Here is a 21,823-nt window from a genome sequence, read left to right as displayed (position 1 = left end):
TTCGTTTCCATGTCCTGGTTGTGATGTTCAATACCATTGTTCCTCAGGCTCACAATTCTGCCTCAGTGCCTCTAGTGCTGGAATTACATACAGCTAGATCTGTGTTAGCACACTCAGTTTTGGTTTTATTTTTCATAATGTGCTTGTGTCTGGTTTGGGCATCAGAGTAAGAATGGAGCCATAAAATGCTTTGGACCTAACGGACCTATTTCCAGAGTAAATTATGCTGAACTGGGTACTAATTGTCCTTTAAGTATTTGATAGAAAATGCCAAACAAGCATTTCTTGTCTGAGGGCTGTGGCATGGGTAGCTATGGAGTTATGTTATCAGTTTCATTTGATTGGCTTTCGACTGTCAGGGGCTTTTACATTTCATTGAAGTTGCCAGTTCTACATGTATATTGTTGGCCTTAGTCCCTGTTACTCTTATGATATCTTCAGGCTCCTAGTCATTCCTTTGATTGGTATGCATGTTCGTCTTTTCTTTTGCTCAGTCTTGCCACATTTGTTAATTTTATTGATCTTTTGAAAAGATTGAATTGTTTTATTGGTGATTTTTTTCTTTGTTTTCATGATTTTTTTTTAAAATTTGTGTTTGTGTGTACACATGCATGCAGAGTTAAGAGAACAATTCTGTGGTTCTTTCTACCTTTATGTGGGTTCTAGGAATTAATTAAGATCGCTAGGCTTAAGCAGCAAGTACCTTGGCTCACTAAAACACCTTGTTGGTCCTATTTTAATTTAAATAATTTTAAATTTTAATTTAAATAATTAAAATTATTTAAATAATTAAAATTCAAATAATGCATATAATTTAATTTGATTTTTACTTTCCATTGCTTTGTTCTTTTTTTCTAATTTTCTTGTGGTAGGAAAAAAATATACATATGTATATGTATATATGTGTATATATATATACACATACACACAAACAAACACTATATATCTATATCTATATCTATATCTATATCTATATCTATATCTATATCTATATATCTTATTGGTTCTATTTTTCTGCTTTTCTTTAAAACCCTTATGTTAATGAATACTTTTACCTGTTTATATGTATGCACACTGTGTACATGCCTGGTACCCTTAGAGGTCAGAATAGAGCATTAGATCCTCTGAAACTGAAGTCACAGATGATTGTAGTCACCATGTAGGTGCTGAGAACTGAACTTAGATCCCCTGCAATAAGGCTCTAAAGCCCTGAACCATCTGTCTAGCCACCTGCTATTCCAATACACACATTTTACAAGTTTCTCTCTTTGAACTGCCTCCGTTTCTGCCATAGGTTTTCATGGGATATAGTTTAATTTTTGTTTAGTTTTACTTAAAAAATTTCTTTGAGATTTATTCTTTGGCTCAATTGGTCATTGTGATGATACAGGGAAATGATACAGGGATAGTATCCAAGTGTTTGTAGACTTTTTTGTCTTTCTGTTGTCAACTCCTACTTTTATTAGTTTGTGGTCGGTAACTACATTCTGTATTATCATTTGTCATTTAGTTTTTTAGGTTTTGTTCCCATTGCCCAGGGTATGAGTCATGCTAGATGTTTTTTGGGTGTTCTGCTATTGCTGGGAGGAATGTTGTATAAGGACCTATTTCATCCTGTTGGTTGACCTTTCTGTGTGGGTGTTATTTTATGTCTGGATCTGTCAGTTGTTGAGGATAAAAAGGATGCTCAATGCTCTAAATATTATTTTGGATCTAATCTACCTTTTTTCTTTTATACTGTAAGTTGTTACTTTCATTTTTGTGAATTGCTGTTAGATAGAAACACATTTGTGGTTTGTCTTTTTGGTGCAGCAACCTTTTTATCATTGTGCTTTGCCTTTCTCTGAACCTGGTAATTTTCCTTGATTTGAAGTCTGTCTTGTCTTGGTTAATATATTTACTATTTTTGTCATAAAATTTGCATGGTTGATCTTTTTTACCTTTCATTTTCAGGTTAGTTGTATAGTTACATTCGAGATGAATTTCTTATAGACAGCATATGGTTGGGTCATGGTTTAATCCACTGCAAATTCTTTTATTTGGCATTATAGCATTTACATTTAATGTAATTGTTGGTAAGACAGCGCTTAAGTTGTTATCTTAATTTTTGTTTTCTGTTTGTTCTCTCTGTTTGTTATTTCTCTGGTTTATTTTTCTCTACCTTTCTTGGAGGGTTTTTGAATGTATTTAAAAGTCCAATTTGATTTATCTATAGTTCTTTCTAGTGTGTCTATTGTATATGCTAATTGCTTTAGGTATTTTATTATGTAACTTAGCCTCGTATACTCATTTTGTCATTTTTGAGTACAATATAAAATTTCTCTCTATATGCCTCTCTCTCTCTTTTATAATGTACTATTCTTAAATTTTTCCTCTGTATAAGTTTAGAATCTTAACAGAGTATGTTTGAATTTTTATTTCAGCTATCAAACATAGAAAACTGAAGAGAAGGAAAGTGTGTTGTATTTACTCATTTTCCCCTTATTATTCTTTCTTCCTTTCTGGTATTCTATATCCTTTCATAAATTGTCTCTGTGGAAAGCTTTCTGTAGCTATTCTTTTGACATAGGTCTGCAGGTGACAGAGTCTCTTAGTTTCCTTCATCCAAGAGTGTCTTGATGTTCCCTTCATTCCTGAAGGATATTTTCATTGGGTCTAGAATTCTGGGTTGACAGTTCTTTTTTTTTCAGCACTTGAAAAAAACGTGTGCCTCTTCTGAGTCCATGGTTTCTGATGAGAAATCCACTGTCACTCGAAATGTTCTCTTCCTGTAGGTAAGATGTTGTTTCTCTCTCGCTGCTTTCAAGGCTTGTTTTGTCTTTATATTTCAGAAGTTTGGGGACAATGTATTTTTGATGTGGACTTCTTCAAATTTATCCTGTTTGGGGTTTGCTCAGCTTCTTGAATCTGTAGGTTAATGTCTTTGGCAATGGGAATATTTCATCTTTTCCGTCTCCGAGCACTTCCTTGGTTCTGCCTGTTCTGTTTTTATCCTGAGACTCTGGCAGTGTGAATGCTTGGTCTTTTGCTGTTCTCCTAAAGACTCTTGAGCTCCTTTGATTTTTTTTTTTTCAGTGTATTTTCTCTTTGTTGATCAGATTGGGTAATTTCTATTTTTCCATCTTCTAGTTCATGGATTTTTCTTCTGTGTCCTCTGTTCTCCAGTTGAGCCCACTTGTCTGTTAAGTTTTTCATTTTAGTTACTATGTTTTTCAATCATGTACTTCCTCGGGTCTTCTATTTCTTTGCCAAGATTTTCTACTTTTCGTTTGTTTCAAGTTTTTTTTTTTTTTTTTTTTTTTTTTTCCCAACTGTCAAGAATTCCTGGAATGATGTTTTAAAGTCTTTGTCAGATAGTTTTAACATGTGTTTTCTTAGTGCCCATTGATTGTTTTTTCTTGTTCAATTTGATTTCCTGGTTTTTGGTGTGATAAGTAATTTTTTTTTTTTATTGAAATCTAGCTACTTTAGAATTAGATCATGAGCCTCTGAGTCTTAAGTCTTTTGCTTTGGCCTGTCTGCTGTGATATATTCAAGAAGAATGGAGAACTGTCTTGTTAGTTCTAGGTGAGGTGGGAAAATAGATTCTGACTTGGCTGCCATAGGCCTCGGTGGAAGAGACCCACTCATTATCACTGGCTTAGGGTGGGTGTACCAGTTCTCCATCAGGTCTCCACTGCTCCCATGTGACTGCCATGAACCTAATTACCTCTGGCTGGCAGTACAATTCCTAGTTCCCACTAGCACTCATTTCTGTACCCCAAGGAAGGGATGCTTCATCATTATTGGTGACTCTTAAAGTCCAGCCTCTCTGTGTGATCCACACTGTCATCGCACTAGTTCTGGGTCTATTTACCTCAGGGTGAGGAGGAAAGCCCTGCTTCCATTCAGCTGACTGTCATCACACCCCAGCCAATGCTTTGGGCTGCCTCTTATAGGCAGTGAAGATAAAGGTCCAGGCCCCTGCCTCAGCCTGTACTTGTTTGGGTAGGGATAGGACTACCCTTCTGTTTTGTTTTGTTTTCCTTTGAGTTAGGCTGTAGTGTAGCAATCGTCGTCATCTGTTCTGCTAGGCTCTCGTGCTTCCAAGTCCTTTCACGAGGACTTTTTGAAATCTGTGTTGGTTGATATTTGTGAATTTCACACCGAGTCAGGGCATATGAGGCATAAAATAAAATTCAGAAAAGACAGCGTTCTTACTGTGCTATTCTGTGGTTCCAAGGTTCCATGGCTAATCTGCTGTTTCTTTCCTGCCCTTCAAAATCTTTTCACATTCATCTTGACATGGTTCTCAAGGATCAGGTCTATTCAGGTGTGCTTCGCCGGATGGAGAGGGAAGAGAGCTTAAAGTTCATCTTTCCAGAAGGGTCATATCTTGAATTAATTTCTGTATGTGGCATAGGTAAAGATTAAGGATCTCTCTTGGCCCCTGGCCCTTACTGGATCTCCAATACTTTGTCACCATTTGTTGAAAAAGGACTGTCCCTTTCCATTCAACTACTTGGGCACTCTTGTTGAAAATCACTTGGTAGGTGATAACAGAATTTCAGGAAGAATTTCTGGAATTACTTTTCTAATGAGTAGTTCTGTCACATTGTTTTATTTTCGTGCATTAGACATTCTGGTAACACATGGGTTGGCTTGGCTTTATTTTGCCTCCTGCCTCCTTTATGACTTTCTAACCCTGTTAAAACTCATTCCTTATTCTGGCTTTTTCCCCTGAGAACTTTCAGCTGTCTGTTCTTCCGTGGCCTCCTTTGCCGTTTCTGAAATGATTTAAATGCATTGTTTAGTTTGGTTATTTTTCTCACTTTGTATTTGGTGAGCAGCCATCTGACCTCTCTCATGTCTCCACCAACCTTCACCAAGACGGTCAGGTGTGAGGTACTTGTTCTCATTGGCGGTTGACTTCTGTAATGATATTTATCATTTCAAGTTTGAGAGTTGTTTTAATTTTCTCCTGCTTTACAGGTGTGTGTGTGTGTGTGTGTGTGTGTGTGTGTGTGTGTGTGTGAGAGAGAGAGAGAGAGAGAGAGAGAGAGAGAGAGAGAGAGAGAGAGGAGAGAGAGAGAGAGAGAGATATTTTCATCAATAGTTTTCATCCTAAGTTTCCATTTTCTTATTATAGAAGCTATGCATGTTGGATACCTTTTCAGATAAGGATAAAATAAAGGCTTCCTTTTTGTTGTTATTTTGCTTGCTTGTTTTTCCTGGTAGTTACATTTGCTTCTGTGGAGCACAGGCTAGGCAGTTGTACTTGCTAGTGGCGTAGTGTTTGCTTTTTAGTTCAAGAGTATTGTCTTTTCCTGGGACGATGAGACTTAGCGTCCTTGCCAGGATTTGGGGCAGGTTCTTGGCTGTTCTGGCACTCTAGGTTGTGGTATGCCTCCGTCACAGCCTTGACCTTTGAAACCTCTCCAGCGTATAGTGTCTGACTGTAGTGATTCTCATCGTCAGTAACCGGATTTAGGTGGCTTTTTAAGTCCCCAAGTGCAGTGTTCTGGTTCTTCTGGCCTCAGACCTATTCTTAGATTGGTTTGTTAAGGATGGGACCTGTCTTCTAGGGCTGGCCCCAGCTGATGTCCAACGTTCACATCACCACACTTCTGATGCACCCTCTTCCTCTCCGGTCTCCGCCTCGTTCTTCAGATCTCAGTTTATCTTTCTATTTCCTGTTAGATTCCAGACCAGATTGTTGCCCAGACCATGCTAGCCTGCAGTGCCTCCTTTTTCTTTTTTTCTTTTTCTCTAGTTGCTATAGAGGAAGAAGTGGCAAGTTGGCTACCTGTCCCTGAATCCCTAACTACTCCTACAGACTCCCATGTGTACAGGTTCCAGGGAAATGGCAGAAACCAAAGAAGCTCACAGGCTCAGGTTGCCAGACTCTAGGACATTAGAGGGTAACTGGTGGTAACATTTCCCACCCTTTTAATGGGTACAATGTCATTAAATAGACCCCTCCTTCCCAGCTTTCTCAGAATTTCAGCATTCCTGCCCTGGAATTCACTCCCTCCCTGCACTACCCATGAAGATGAAGACGGGCTGACTACATGACTTCTCCTGTTGCCCCTGAGACTTACCGGAAGGAACCCCAACCCTGCGGCATGGATCTGAACTCCTTCAGAGTTCACAATGCCATGATGTCAGTTTCCCTATGGCAATGGGGCCTGAACTCTCCTTGGCACCTGGCCATGCTGCTGGCCCGCCACATGCTGTTCTTCTGTCAGTGTACTCATGACATGAATAATGTTTAAAAATGAATCTCTTAGCCAGAATGATGACCGGCCTCAATTTTCTCATGAACTCTAAACCAAGACTGCTCACTTCTTTGTCCAGGTTCATAGCTTTTAAATCTCCTGTATGTGAGAGATGCCAAGTGGGGGTGACTTTGTTCTCTTTCCTTACTGACCTATGACTTATGGAGGGTACAAGGAGCAGCACAGGTGTCCATGGGAGGTGCTCTCCCCCTTTGTCCAGTCGGGCTCATTGTATATTTTAAGTGAGTATCCCACCACACACATACATCTCCACTCCAGGGTCTAAGTACCCTAAGCTGGTATTGAACTCACTGTAGTCCAGGCCATTTTTGAACTTGAGGTTTTCCTTTTTCAGTCTTCTGATGTCTGTGATTTCAGGCCTGTAGCACTAAGAGCCCTGGCTAAGTTTCTGATCTCCCTCCCTCCCTCCCTCCCTCCCTCCCTCCCTCCCTCCCTCCCTCCCTCCCCTGTTGAACACTTCTCTCTATGGGGCTGCTCTGTTTAAGTGATTATCAGCGACCACTGAGATGGTGGGTGTTGCTAGTGACTCCTGTATCTCCTTTTTTCCACGTTGTGTTTCCTGCCTGTGTCCTGACACCCTTCTCCTGGCAACACTTCGATGTCCTCAGCTCACACTTTTGGACTCTACGTCATTTACGAGTCTTAAGCTCTAGATCTCACTCTTAAGGATGGCTCTGATTATAATACATTTTTGAAGCTCATTTTTTATTTTATGTTTGTCAAGTTTCACTGTATTTTACCTTATTCATCTGTATGGTTTGAACTTCCGAATAGCAGATGTTTCTCTCAGCAGTAATAACCTGTGGCAGTGGCTCAAGGTAATGATGAACTTGGCCCAACTGAAAACTGTAAGCTTTACTTACAACAGTATGGGGCTTTCTTGTGTGTGTGTGTTTGTGTGTGTGTGTGTGTGTGTGTGTGTGTGTGTGTGTGTGCGTGCGTGCACGTGTACACCTGTTTGAGACCTGGTCACACAGTTCTTGACTATGGACTTTGCAGATAACTGTGTTGCAATATCCAAGGGCTGGAGGGCCCTGGATGGCTCTGTGTGGTATTGTCCACCTTTCTTTTGTTGATTCTATTGTTCCTTCTTAGTTTCCATTACTTCTGTATTCCAGATCATTTTGGGGGTTTCTTCCCTCCCTCATTCTGCTTTATTAAAATGAAGTTTGACAGTGGTAATTTCTCTGTATAACCTTTATTCTGGCATTGTTGTAAGAAGTGGGTTTTCCTTTGTATGGAGTTCTAGCTGTTGGTTATTTTCTCTCCCACTGGGACTATTATTCTGTTGTCCTCTGCCTCCTGTTCTGTTCTGCAGCCAGTTGTTAATTCAAACCATTTTTCCTTTGTACAGCTCCGTGGTTGCTAAAATAAACCCCTTTTTTGTTTGGGAAAATTGAAATGTATGAGAAGTAGAGACAGATGTGAGGAGCCCCACACTCTGCCCTCACCCCTTCTCCGAGGAGCCCCACACTCTGCCCTCACCCCTTCTCCTAGGAGCCCCACACTCTGCCCTCACCCCTTCTCCGAGGAGCCCCACACTCTGCCCTCACCCCTTCTCCTAGGAGCCCCACACTCTGCCCTCACCCCTTCTCCGAGGAGCCCCACACTCTGCCCTCACCCCTTCTCCGAGGAGCCCCACACTCTGCCCTCACCCCTTCTCCGAGGAGCCCCACACTCTGCCCTCACCCCTTCTCCGAGGAGCCCCACACTCTGCCCTCACCCCTTCTCCGAGGAGCCCCACACTCTGCCCTCACCCCTTCTCCGAGGAGCCCCACACTCTGCCCTCACCCCTTCTCCGAGGAGCCCCACACTCTGCCCTCACCCCTTCTCCTAGGAGCCCCACACTCTGCCCTCACCCCTCCTCCTAGGATCCCCACACTCTGCCCTCACCCCTCCTCCTAGGATCCCCACACTCTGCCCTCACCCCTCCTCCGAGGAGCCCCACACTCTGCCCTCACCCCTCCTCCGAGGAGCCCCACACTCTGCCCTCACCCCTTCTCCGAGGAGCCCCACACTCTGCCCTCACCCCTTCTCCGAGGAGCCCCACACTCTGCCCTCACCCCTTCTCCGAGGAGCCCCACACTCTGCCCTCACCCCTTCTCCGAGGAGCCCCACACTCTGCCCTCACCCCTTCTCCGAGGAGCCCCACACTCTGCCCTCACCCCTTCTCCGAGGAGCCCCACACTCTGCCCTCACCCCTCCTCCTAGGATCCCCACACTCTGCCCTCACCCCTCCTCCTAGGATCCCCACACTCTGCCCTCACCCCTTCTCCTAGGAGCCCCACACTCTGCCCTCACCCCTTCTCCTAGGAGCCCCACACTCTGCCCTCACCCCTTCTCCGAGGAGCCCCACACTCTGCCCTCACCCCTTCTCCTAGGAGCCCCACACTCTGCCCTTACCCCTTCTCCGAGGAGCCCCACACTCTGCCTTCACACCTTTGCCTGCTTTTATGTGCCAGTCTTCCCCCCTCCTTGTTCTCCTTGTGCCATGTTCAGAATAATCATGGACTGGGCATCTCAATTAGGGGTTTAAAATAATCATGGTGGCTTTATTGTACTGAATGTTGATAGTAATTTCTTTATGTTGTTCAGTACACATTCCAAGTTCAAATCATACAGTTGTCTCAGAAATATCTTTTTATGGTTTTTTTTTTTTTTTTTTTTTTTTTTTTGGTTTGAATCTTTATCCAGACATGGGTCATTCATTTGACTTTTTTTTCTAAATATGTCTAAACTTCTACTTTGTTAAGCATCTCCCCTCTTGTTTATCCTTGCTTATCTGCTGTGTAGAACTTGGGGTATGCTAGGTCTGGTAGACTGCATCGTGGGACATGAAGTACTTTCTTTACCTGGACCACACTCTGCGACTGATGGGTTTGTGGACAGGCTTCTGAACCACATGCCTTTGAAATTATGTTGTTGGCAACTCTGTTGTGTTTAGGACTTTTAGCAGCGTGCTTGGCCTCCTACAGGTAGCTGTCATTGCGATTTTTGTGAGAATCAAAAGATGTCTAAAGAATCTTTAGACATCTAACATCTGTATGTCTAGAGATGTGTTTGATAAGATTAGCTCTATTGATGGTAACTCGGTCCCAGGGCTGCATCACTTCGGTGGTCTCCATGGGTGGTGGAAGGATGGATAGTGGCTAAGATGAAGTCCTTCCTTGTAAATTTCCCACCAGCCTTTCCCCCTACAGCTCCAGTGACAAGGATGATGTTACCAGATGTGTGATTTCAGTAAGACCACAGATTTCCATTATTTCTTCTGAATTTATTATTGTGATCTTAACTTTGAGGAAGATCACTACTCATGAAATACTTGGTTACCTTGAAATAAATTTTGTATTTGTATTAAGAAAGGACATGCTTATTTTTGTCCGTTTATTTATGAATTTTCAAAGCAACAAATCAGTATCTTAGCAACTAATGCAAATATATTATTATTTGGAAAATTTGGATTTTAATGCATTTGATGTATTTTGATTTTTTGCAATTAATTGTTTTGATTTTTGAATCTTCAAGTTTTCCCATTTTGGCCCGGGGAGTCCTTTTAAGTAGGCTTTTTGATCTTCTCACATACTGTGGACCTTTTTACAGAGTCCTTGTTCTCCTGTCTAGTATATTCCAAGGACCATTTTGTATGTCTTTCCCAGAAGACTGTGTATTGGACACTACCATTCTGTTCAAATTTCCCCTCACTTCCTACAGAAGAGCCTGGCCTTCCATGACAGTCCTTTAAGCTCCTTAAGACTGCTAGGAACTGACTGTGGAAGCTTACCTCCCTGGAATAGACTGTGCCAGAGAACCCAGTGGCTACAGGTCAAGATGTCCTTTGCTGCATGCATCCTGTTCAGTCACCTTCCTTGTTGTTGTTAGTGTTTTACACCTTTTTCAGAATTCCTAAAGTAGAAACTAATGTTGTTTGTCTATAAAGACAGTGTTTATTTAGATTTTCCAGTTTATTGGCTTTTTTTTTTCTGTAACATGATTTGTGTGTTCCTGATAATGCAGCTGGCATATTGAAACGGGAGTCCGTATAGCTGCAAGCAGAACAAGAATGAAACAGAAATGGTCTCTATAAAGTACAGCAGATTCCTTCTCAACAGTGTTAGCACCCAGGATGGAGATCAGTTAGTCCACTGTCTGAACCCTACAGCTATATCTCCTGTGGGCTACAGGACTGGGAGGGGCTCTGCTGCCAGGGAGCCTGGTCTTTTCTGCACACACCGACATTTGGTATGACACCGATGTTTTGCCTGCGCCTTTACTCTTTCCTTCTGGTTCATCACTCTGGACTTAGACACCATTGTTTTTTTTTGTTGTTGTTTTGTTGTTGTTTTTGTTTTTGTTTTTGTTTTTTCGAGACAGGGTTTCTCAAATCCAGTCTTTTTGTCCTTGCCTCTGTGAAGCAGGTGAATTCTGCTTGGTTTGTTGCTCAGTGTGTCAAATGGGAAATGGTCTCAGAGAGCATATGCACTTCTTGCTTCTTCCTCCCAGGGAAATTTGCTCTTGGGTTTTTTTCTGGTACTGATCTTCAGCTGTCACAGAGACTGGTTGACCTGGGGTGGGCTGGGTGGGGGAAGACTAGGGTGAGGGAGGGGACAGGAGAAGGACACTGAACCTGGCCCAGAATTTTATTGCTTGAAAGTTTTGAAAAGATTCACGTTTTATTTCTCAAATTTTATATTTGTCACGTAAAAAAAAAAAAAAAAAAAAAAAAAAAAAAACCTAGCTCTGCAGTCCTTAGTGGCACCATTCGATTTTCTGTCATGTCTGTCCTGTTGATAGTGGTGGCCTTGCTTCCTTGTGTGTGGTTGGCATCTCCTTTTTCTACTTAGAATGTGATCACTAATTCAACTTCCCTTTCTCACTTGGCAGATACTCACGCAACAGACAAGCTGGCTCTCACCTTTGTAAGGACAGCACCCAGTGCCATGTCAGATTGATAGGAAAATGGGCTACATTATTTTAAGGTCCTCTTGTCTATAGAAATTCTGTTGTAGTTTTGTCAGGAGGACTTATATATCATCTTCCCAGCAGCCCTGGCTTGCTCAAGGGGAGCCAATTCTGGCCTGTGGTTTGATGATGGAGGCCATTTCTGCCCTGTCTTAGTGAGTGCCAGGCTAGGGATCCCATGTCTGCAGCAGTGGTCACTCTCCCACATAGCTTTTCCTTGGGCCAGTCCAGATTTTAACCCAGAAGAAAGAAAACAGATGCCAGTGGTGGGTGGCACGCGTTCCTGGAGTCCTGGCTGTCACTCTTCCTGTTCCACCCTGTCTGTAGCTGCAGCTCTACTTGAATGTCCTGTTTCCATGTGTTGACTTGTCAGTAAGATGTCTTGTGCTGGGCAGTGGTGGTGCACACATTTAATCCCAGCATTTGGGAGGCAAAGGCTGATCTCTTGAGTTCAAGACCAGCTTGGTCTACAGAGCAAATCTCCAGGACATCCAGGGATGCCTAGAGAAACCCTGTTTCCAAAACAAACAAACAGACAAACAAAGAAAGAAATAAACAAATCTTGATTTAAGTAACTTTCTTTCAACAGTGGATTTTCATAGCCTGTGGTAGCTTTCATCCTGACCCTTCTTTTGCTCCCTCCTGGCTCTCTTTCCAGTCCATGACCTCTCCCCTTCACTCACTGTAGTACATGTATATGTGTATACATATATGCTTTCCCCCATGAGTTTGTTATGGCAACTTTCTCAGAAGTAATGTCATCCAGGCTCTGGTGTCTTTATTTTTTTTTCTTTTTGAATAATTTAGTTCTTCAACTCAGATTGGTTCTTTTCATACTTTACTTATTCTCGGCTTTGCTGTATTTGTTGGGGAGGAGTTCGAAAGGCACAGTTTAAAATAAGATTTCTTTCTATAAAAGTAGCGTGGCTCATCATGGGAACGTTTTCTGAACGCGAAGAGTGAAAATATAGTTGTCACAGGAAATGGGCTCACAGACAGCCTTCTTGTGCCACATCCCACTGAGGGCCTCTGCTGTGACTGGGCTCCTCAGAGACAGGAAGCATGGTGTTCATGTCTCTCCTCTGTTCACTTACTATTCCATGTACCTCTTGTGTCCTGTAAACTCTGTCTGTTTTCAGGATCCTTCCTGGGAGGATTGAGTATTTTTTGTACATTTCCTGTGGTTACATATTTTATAATTTTTTTACTATTAAAGATCTTAAAAGACTTTCTCTACCCCCAGAGATAATGTCTTATGAATTAATAGAATGTTGGAGGGTTGGTAAGTATTAGCCATTATTTTCTCTAGAAGACTTTGACAGGAAAATTTGATGGTGTTCACTTAAAAAAAACCCTTTACTTTGAAGCACTTGCCAGTGGGTGATTGGCTCCGGAGCCCAGCTCTGCTGCTTGGCTGTAGCTGTTTCTTCCTGCATATGAGTGGCCAGGGGTCAGGGTGAAGCTGGAGTCTGATCTCCACAGTGGCTTTGCCATGGGCACCTCCGTTTTGTTGCTCCTTATCATCTTCCCTGGCTGTATATGTTCTTTAGGAGGCATAAAAAGATTTGGTAGTGAAAGGTGGCTCAGGTCGTTGCACTCTCTCCTCTGATGTCCCAAGGTCTTGGTCACCCTGTCATCCATCAGAACGGAAATATGTACTCCTATAGCTAACAAATAAAGAATTGAGAGAAGTATGTAGCTTACCTAAAAAGAAAGTCACTCCTGACTGTTATAATCCTGGGGGCTGAGTTTGTGAGCACAAAGATGGGGGTTGCTGAGCAGGCAGAGGAGGGGACAATGAAAAGGCAGCAGTGAGTAGGAGTTAGGGGGGAGCCCAGGGAGCTGGGTCTGCAAGTGGGGTGGCTGGCAAGGCCTCTGTTCTCCAGAGCCCTGAAAGAGAAACTCCAGGCTGAGCCAAGCTAGGCTTGGATGATAGGGTTCCAGGAAGCCCCTTGCTTTACCCTGTCTTGCTGCCCAGAGATCTGCCAGGCAGAGGGAATGGCTCACTAGGATCTAGGAGACATTGGTTTCCATATCAAGGGAGTGGTACCACTACGTCTCTCACATCCCAGTGTAGGAGGTGAGCAGGCCCGGCAGGATTTCTATGTCAGATTGTCCTCTGTCTCTAGGTCTGGAAGTGGTGCCGCCCCTGCTGCCTTGGTCATGTGCTCAGCAAAGCTGTGTTCTTAGCCAGACACGTTTCCCTGGCTGGGCATATGGTAGTCTGCCTCACTTGTCCATGATGTGGAGCTGGGAGAGGCCCAGGTGATATGACTTCATGTGCGTACATATCCTAATTTTGAGGCTCTGTGCCCTTGTAGGTAACATGGACCTGGAAGGCCAAGCAGAGGGCAAGAAGGAGGCAGAAGCTGAGGATGTGCTGAGAAGAGGCCCCCGGCCCATCGTTCCCTACAGCTCCATGTTCTGTCTCAGCCCCACCAACCTGTGAGTCTCTTTGTGCTGTGTCTTTGTCATGAGTATCTGAGCGTATTAACCAGCTTAAATGGGTTATATACCTTGTAGAGACTAATTTTACACATTTACTGAACACGCTTGTCTTAGCAGTCCCACGAGACACGTTTGTTACCTGAATTTATAGGCAAAACCACAGAAGCACAAAATTTTGTGCCTTGTATAGATTTCGAGCCAGTCTTGGTGGTGGAGGCTGGATTGATGCCAGACGACTACTTTGAAAGCTTGCGTAGTGACCCGCTCTACTGTTGTGTTTATGGCTGCACACAGGGCCATTTTTACATTTGTTATACCCATAGCTTCCTGCAATACACCTTCCCACGGGTGCCATTGTGTGTCCCTTCCCACACTGGCCACAATTTATCATCCACTCATCACTTGGGTACCTCATCCATCCAAACAGCATTCACATGCAGACAACGTTGTATATGGTGACATGCGGTGATGACCAAGACAGGAGAGACTCATCTTCATGGACAGCATGTGACATAGTGGAGAAGGCAAACAGCCAAGATGATATCGTGATAAATCAGACACCAGACAGAGATGAGAACTAGAGAGAAGCAGGCGGAGGTGGGATGTGGCTTCAGGCTCTGTTAGAACCAGTGAAAAGGTCAGGTCAGGCCCCAGAGGAAAATGGGATCAAGCACTTGAGGCAGGGGAGAGAGAAAAGTCTGGGCAAAAGGAGAGGTCCAGAGCTCTACAGAAGCCCACTGGCCAGTGCTGGGTGGGCGCTGTGGGAGAAGAGCAGTCGTAAAGGAGAGGTCCAGAGCTCTACAGAAGCCCCCTGGCCAGGGCGGAGCGGGGCTGTGGGAGAAGAGCGGTCGTTACTTCTTGGCTGCCCTGCTGCACCCCCTAGTTTTCCAAGAATCCCCTCACAGCTCTCCTCACCAAGTCCCTCCTTTTCCACCCTTTAGTGTTTCATCCAACATCTGTTTCCTGCGAGCTCACTCTGCTAGGACTGAACAGTAACAGAGACACACCCTTCTCTGCCTTCCCTGGAGTGACAGTGTGTCAGCCAGGCAGATAACTTAAGCACAGCAGAGAGATGTAAAATGGGGGGATTCCTTTGTTGTTCTCTAGCAGGCAGAAGAGGGTGATGGAGTTGTCATGAAGGGAGGGATGTCTCAGTTGAGTGTGTAGGGTGAAGTGGAGAGGGTGTTTATGATGTCTGGAAGCTGAAGGCAGCAAGTTGGAAAGACAGTAGCTAGATAAAAGACAAGCTCCCTTTCTTCTTCCTTTTTCTTCTGGAAGACGGAGCACAGTGAGGCTCTGTCTGACCACAATTCAGTGCTTCCCATTGGTGGAAAGGAATTGGGAAAGGAGACTGGTTAAGAGATAGACAAGGAAGACACGATGAGCTATGACTTTGGCTGTTACAGTAGAGTCTTGGAAGTGAAGTGTTTGGGGAAAATTTTCAGACGCAGAATTTTGATGATAAATTAGAATTAGAAATGCCATTTGGAAGGGAGCTATCAGGAATACATGAATTCCTGTTTACTGACAAGAGGCAGGGCAATCCATGAGACCAGACGTGTTCTGGGGAGTCTGGCTGAGCTTTGGGGTCCAGTTAGTGGCTAGATGATTTAGAAGTAGGACATCTGGGATATTTCCTGGCCAGGTGAGTGGGGAGCACAGCTGAACAGTGGAAATGTAGCCATAAGCTGGATGACTGAGTTAGAGGAGGAGAGGGCAGGCTCAGGGACAGAAGGCCAGCATGCTGCCTGGGGCCTGTGGAGAGTAGCTTTGTAGGATAAGCAAAGGGTGGCAGAGAAAGGAAAGAGATGGACATGGCTGAGAAGCTGCTAGCTTTTGACAGCAGACATCCCTGGGGCTGTGGAATTGGGGGAGGCACTGCTGATGGTAGGAGAGATGCCTGTTCTACTTGCTGGGTCCATGGCTGTTCCTTCTTGTCTGCTGCATGGGTTCATCCCTCCAACCTGGCCAAGTGGCTGCTTCAGTTCTTGACGACTGAGAGACTCTGATTATTTATCTCTGCATTGCTAAGTGGTGATTGCTCACTGGAGTGGAGTCTCTTGTAACCAGGAACCTGGCTTTCTCATTGATGCAGAGTAATGTTGAAAACCAAAGGTCCTGCTCAATTGATGTGTGGCATGTTGACATGGAACCCAGGCCTCTCAGACACAGCTTGCACTCATCAGAGGCGCAGACACTCAAGGGCAAGAGTGGCCTGCTTTCTGCCAAGCTGCTCTACTAAAATGCTTTCTTCACCCCTCCATCCCTCTCCCTCTGCTTTACATGATCTATGATGGGATGAATGGTCGCTGTCATCTGCTCTGGGGTACAGCACACACCTGAGTGGAGGTAGCCATGCTCCCACGGAATGTTAGTTACCGGCATAAGATCTAGCCTTGAGTTGTCATTTGCTGATCCCTGACCTGGAATGCCTCTCCCAGAAACTCTGTCTCTGTCTTGGGACTGCTGACCATTTCTTTGCCACAGAACTAAGGGACAGAGCTCCACGATGCTGGCACAGGGACAGCCGATGAGCCCTTCTGTGGGTGAGGTTGGCAGATTCAGGCATTGACCTATGGTGACCTGAGCTCTGTTCTCACAGGCTTCGTCGCTTCTGCCATTACATTGTGACCATGCAGTACTTTGAGATGGTAATTCTCGTGGTCATTGCCTTGAGCAGCATTGCCCTGGCTGCTGAGGACCCTGTGCAGACCGATTCCTTCCGGAACAATGTGAGTGTCATAACTGGACAGATTCCCAGGGGTCACATGGATCGGGTGGTGCTGTGGTGGCCTCTTCCCCCATCAGACATTCTTTTTCCCTCTGGGTTCTGAGAACCAAAGGTCTGGAAAAGCCTACCTCCTTTAACCCTTGTCTGGTAAATGTGCTAGAGTTAGCAGAGCAACCAACCACCAAAGAATCACCAAAGGACCCTTCACAGAGGGATGCCAAAGACCTGGGGAGAAAATAGGAGCCAATGACTCAGGCCCGCCTAAAGTAACGCCACTTTTGGTTCTAGGCTTTAAAGTACATGGATTACATCTTTACAGGAGTCTTCACCTTTGAAATGGTCATAAAGGTGAGATGTGGTGGCTCCTGCAGCTTCCGTGGATGCATGTAATGTGTGCATCTGGCATGTGCTTACTTAGCAGATGTGCACATGTACATGGCTGTGTGTGCATGAAATATTTTGATGGCTAAAAGTCTCAGCAGCCACAAAGGGTCCCCAGTGTCATGCTGTCCCATGGAATGCTGCTGGGTACTTGGTCCTGCTGTACTGGCTCCCAAGCATAGAGATTTGGGCTTTATTTGTGTGTGTGTGTGTGTGTGTGTGTGTGTTGTGGTGTGTACACTCAGCCTCCTCTCCAAGGTTGCCTCATAGCCACGAAGAAAGAGAGACAGCAGAAGCACTGTTGAATGCAGAAGACTAATTTCTATAGAATCTAGAGATTTACTCATGGGCAAGGACGAAGGTGACTGTCCTTGTCTGACAGAGATGTACATTCAGTGCACTGAAACACACACACACACACACACACACACACACACACACACACACGTCAGTGCAGCAGAAGGCACGTGTGCACCTCTGTGCTTTAGTCAGTTCAGAGAGCCTGTGCAGAGTGCTTCCGGAGTGTAACTCTGTCACTTCTGCTTTGTGTACACTTACAGTCTGTGACCAGCTTACTTTGCAGATTAGGATGTTAAGGTATTTGCCAAAAATCACTGTAGCAGAAAAGGCAGAGTTAGGACATGATGGTCTTTTCAGCTTGTTCTTTCTCCTCAGCTGAGCCTTGCAGGTCTGGGCTACGTGAATTTTCTAAGGGAGCATGTCTGTTGCTAGAGAGGGGATGACAGGGGAGACACACCTCTCACCACAGTGGGGCTTCAGGAGAGGTTGGAGCCTGCACTCTAGGGACATTGAGGCCAAGGCCCTGTTGAAGCTGTTTAAGAGTGTGACCTGTGTTGTACCCCCTGTGAGGGTACATAGTGTGTCTGAGATGCATGAGGTCACAGTGATCCCTGTACTGCAGACTCAGCACCATGTCCCTCTGCGGCTGAGTCTGCCTCTGCCTCTCTCTTCCTTACATACTCTAATGTCCACGGTTCCCTTAAGATGATAGACTTGGGCCTGCTGCTGCATCCTGGGGCCTACTTCCGGGACCTGTGGAACATTCTGGACTTCATTGTTGTCAGTGGAGCCCTAGTGGCATTTGCATTCTCGTAAGTAAACCTTATATCTGCTCTGGATCCAGAGGGTCCAGTCAGAACTACAGTGGGGTGTAGGAAGAATGGGCTCATGTTTGGTCTGTAGCTCTGTAACTGTGCGAGCAGGGCTGGCTGTCTTGCTTTCTTGGATCTGGACTGTGGTTCTGAAGACTGGTACCGTCTGTTCCTGGGGACTGGCTGGGATCTGGGGCACCTGGCTTGCTCCTTTGGAGCCTGCTTACCTGCTCTGAGGTGACTGCCTGAGTGAGGGATTGTTGTGTTTTTACCCCAACTAGTAGACATCTTTGTTGGGCCTATGAGACTATTCTCACTGATTTCTGTCTTGGTGACTGATAACTTGGTGATATTGGGACTAGACCCTCCATGGGAGTCTAGGTTGGGCAGGCACAGGTGATGTAGGGAAATTGTGGGATGAGATTTAAAGACAAGAATGACCCCAAAGAGAGGGTCTATACTTATCTGGCCTTCGGGTGGACCAGTCAGGCTTGTGTTTTGTTTTCCCCACTGACTCTGTTCTCTTTGTCTTCTCGATGCTGGACTCCGGTAGGAGCTTCATGGGGTAATACCTCTCTTCCTTTCATATTGCCTTACATCATGGCACACCTCTGGCCTCTGGCCCATCCATCATGGCCTCACCACCTGCTCATCCACCTCCACCCTGTTTAGGCTGCATGCTTCCTCCCAGGAGCCATCCCCAGGCCATCATTCCTGCCATGCCTGTGGGGACTGGCTGGGGTCGGGGCTGGGCTGGGCTGGGCTGGGTTGGGCATGGTTAGCCTTGGTAGGGAGGCCCTCAGTGAGCAGGGTGTCTGTGTAGGTCTTAGAAGCTTGATCACTGGCCTAGAATGTAGTGAGTAATCTGAGTAGAAGCTGCCAGCAGTGCCCACACCATGGTGCAGGACATCCTGAAGTGTCTTCTCACTTGGGTACTCTCTGGCAATACAGTTTTCTTTTCTCCTCCATCCGTTCAGTCAGTCCCCTTCCCAGAACCTCCCAGTGTCTCCTGGGTAACTTAATTGGGCCCTCTGTCTATGACAAAAGAAATGAATTGCTAGAGTGTCAGCAAGGACCCTGGGGAACTTCAGGCAAACCGTCAGAGAGGCTCCAAGATGGAAGCAGGAAGAGGATGGGTCTCAGGCTCTGGCCCTCTGAACGAGCAAAGAGGGGAAAGCTTCTTGGAAGTCTCCCTCTTTTCTTGCCACCCTTCCTGGGCCAGTCTGTGTCCTGGTGTACAGCGGTGGGAGATGGGTAAACGTGGGCACTGGAGGTGTTGGGTAAAAAAGAGGCAGGTTTTGTTGTTTTTGTAACAAACTCTGCCCAGTATAACCTTGTACTTGCAGTTCGTCTCCCTAGGTAATACAGCCTAGAATCAGCCTGAGATTCTAGGCTGTATTACCATGACCCGCTTTAAGGACAGTTTGATCTGATTCTGAGATGTGGGGCTGAGGAAAGGGAAGTGTGGGACCATATCTTTCTTTTCCCGTGGAGGAGGCCTGGGATATACGGCTGCTTTCTATTTACCCTACAGTTTTGTTGGCGTCTTAGGGAAGCCATTTGGGGCAGACTTAGCCATACTTGCTCAGGGATCTAGGTGGGAAGTCATGTTTGAACTGGCTAGGATAGGGCTCTCTGTATTCAGGAAGCCTCTCTAGCCTTGTAGGCCTGGCCTCTGCTGATTCTTCCCACCCCTAACCTCCAACAGGCAGAGACAGCATTTGTGTTCACTCTGGTTTTCAGGGAGTTCTTGATCTGGTTTTCTAATCCTGGACTTTTGAGCTTGCAGCTGGTACCTGGAGTTTTGCCTATCTGTCTCCCCCACCTGAGTTCTCCTGCTTGCTCCTTTTTTGGTCATCTTGGTATCTGCCTGCTTCTCTGGGTCTGTCTGTCCTTCTTCTTCCTATCTTCCCTAGCTATTCTTTCCCCCTCATTTTTCTCCTCTCTGCCCTCCTCTCTCAGTCCTTGCCTCTCCCTTTTCCTTTCCCTTTGGCCCCTCTCTTCTTTCTTTCCTCCTCTCTCTCTCCCCTACTCTACTGCAGACTCCAGCATTGTCTCTGTATTTGAATGTCTCTTTCTTACTGTCCCCCACTTCCCCTTGGGTCACTTGAGGGGTATTCTGTAGCTGATGTCATTCAGGCGGCCTGTGGAGCTAATGAAATTCCCGTAGTGACGAGCAGTGTCAGTGGCCCCTCTAGTGCTCGATAAAGTTCTGGCAGAATAGGTAGGCTCACAGAACCCTACTCTTCTGGTTTGGCAGTGTCTGTCAGGAACCCTGGGCAGGTGGAAGTAGCCATTACAGCCAAGAGCATAGGCCTTCCCACTTGAGAAATCAGCCTCCCTGGTCACCAGCTGTGCTGCTCTGGTCTGGCAGTGGCCCTAGCCCTGTTCTCAGGCAGCCTTGGGAAGACTCCCCCACTGAGCCCTCTATCTGGGGGCCCAAGACAAAATGCACAGGGCCTTACTAGACAGACCAAGAGCCAGCCCTCTGCCCACCGACATCAGCCACTTCTCCCTTCTAGAGGATCCAAAGGGAAAGACATCAATACCATCAAGTCTCTGAGAGTCCTGCGTGTCCTGAGGCCCCTCAAGACCATCAAGCGGCTGCCTAAGCTCAAGGTTGGAGTCTGGAGTTGGGGATTAAGGAGTATGCCGTACAAGTGGGTACATGGTGTGGGTGGGTTGCATGTGTCTTCACAGATTGTTCACCTGTATGAGGAGACAAATCTCGCTCAAATCTAAGACCCTTTTCCAAGGAGGTATGTTCCCAGCAGAGGACCCTCTTCCTTAGCCACTAGCACCAGGTGGGATACTGTGGCAGGACAGGGAAGAACAGAGGACACAGGATGTAGGGGTAGATGCTAGGAATCAGAGATTCCAGAAAGCAACTCCTGGGCTCAGTAAAAGAGAGTAGGTACTGCTGAGTTTCTGGGTGAAGGAAGTGCAGTGTAAATCCAATTTGATGATTAGCTTGGGCCAGAACAAATGCTTTCTGTGTTTATACTCCTTTAGCTCTTTAAAACATAGGCAGTAGATTTTCAACAGCTTGGACATTTAAACCTCAGAGACACTAGTCAAAGTGTAAGGGAGAGTGGCTTAGTTGTGTGTGTGAAGTGATACGTGGGGAGGAGAACTGGAAAGGTGTCAGGGAGTCTCTGGGCCAAGGCACAATCTGTATTTGAGGCATCAGAAACACACACCACACACACACACACACACACACACACACACACACACACACACACACACACAGAGCATGGATGGGCCTGAAACTTCTTTGGCCCAGGCAGCTGGCAGCATTGAGAGCATGCTAACCAGTGATCTCTTGGAGAATGCTGTGTGTCATCAAGGAAGCTGGAGAGGCAGATCAGCTCAGGGTCCAGGGGAGAGGATCTTCAGTCACATCTAGATCCCAGAACACATTCGAATTCTCTGCCCTGTAGTCTTCCGGGACACAGTCCATTGTTTACAGCTTTAGTTCTCCCCTTTATCAATGTTATTGCTGGCCAGGGACAAAGCAGGGATGGTGCACAAGGTTAGTGCATGTCCTGTGTGCAGGCCTGGGTGCTCTGCCTCCTTCCTGTGGCCTGGCTCCAGCCTACTGCTAGGCCAGTTTTATTGGGCATCCAGGTGGCAGGTCTGGTGCCTCCATCCCACTGATAAAAGCCAGGATGTCACTCCCTTCCTGTGAGAATGACAGCTGTTAAGGTAGCTAGCAGTAGTGCCTTCTGTGGCCATAGGCTTGAGAGCCTTAAGGGGTTCTTGAATGCTTCTTGGAGTCTGGGCCTCTGTGTTTCTGAGGTTCTGAGCCAGTCACTGTCCTGTTCTCTATTTTGATCCCCTCCATCCCCTTTCCTAGCTAACCCCCATCTCCTTCCCTCCCTCAGTGACCTAGCTCACCCTAATGACCACCC

The 21,823-nt window shown here is 45.7% G+C and overlaps 1 protein-coding gene across 9 annotated transcripts in view; it reads left to right on the top strand.

Moving 5' to 3' along the window:
• The window catches only part of Cacna1b (calcium voltage-gated channel subunit alpha1 B), a 175,966-nt gene that overhangs the window by 103,737 nt on the left and 50,406 nt on the right, over positions 1–21,823 (top strand). For all 9 annotated transcript variants that reach the window (XM_076937505.1, XM_076937503.1, XM_076937500.1 and 6 more), the window contains 5 exons: positions 13,559–13,682; positions 16,288–16,417; positions 16,705–16,764; positions 17,803–17,909; positions 20,432–20,528. In XM_076937505.1, the coding sequence (XP_076793620.1) occupies positions 13,559–13,682; positions 16,288–16,417; positions 16,705–16,764; positions 17,803–17,909; positions 20,432–20,528 (518 nt within the window). The remainder of the gene's footprint in view (positions 1–13,558; positions 13,683–16,287; positions 16,418–16,704; positions 16,765–17,802; positions 17,910–20,431; positions 20,529–21,823) is intronic.

The sequence above is a fragment of the Arvicanthis niloticus genome, chromosome 6, assembly GCF_011762505.2.
Source record: "Arvicanthis niloticus isolate mArvNil1 chromosome 6, mArvNil1.pat.X, whole genome shotgun sequence".
Taxonomy (NCBI): domain Eukaryota; kingdom Metazoa; phylum Chordata; class Mammalia; order Rodentia; family Muridae; genus Arvicanthis; species Arvicanthis niloticus.
Note: the sequence above shows the minus strand (reverse complement) of the source record. Positions and strands in the feature narration are given on the sequence as shown.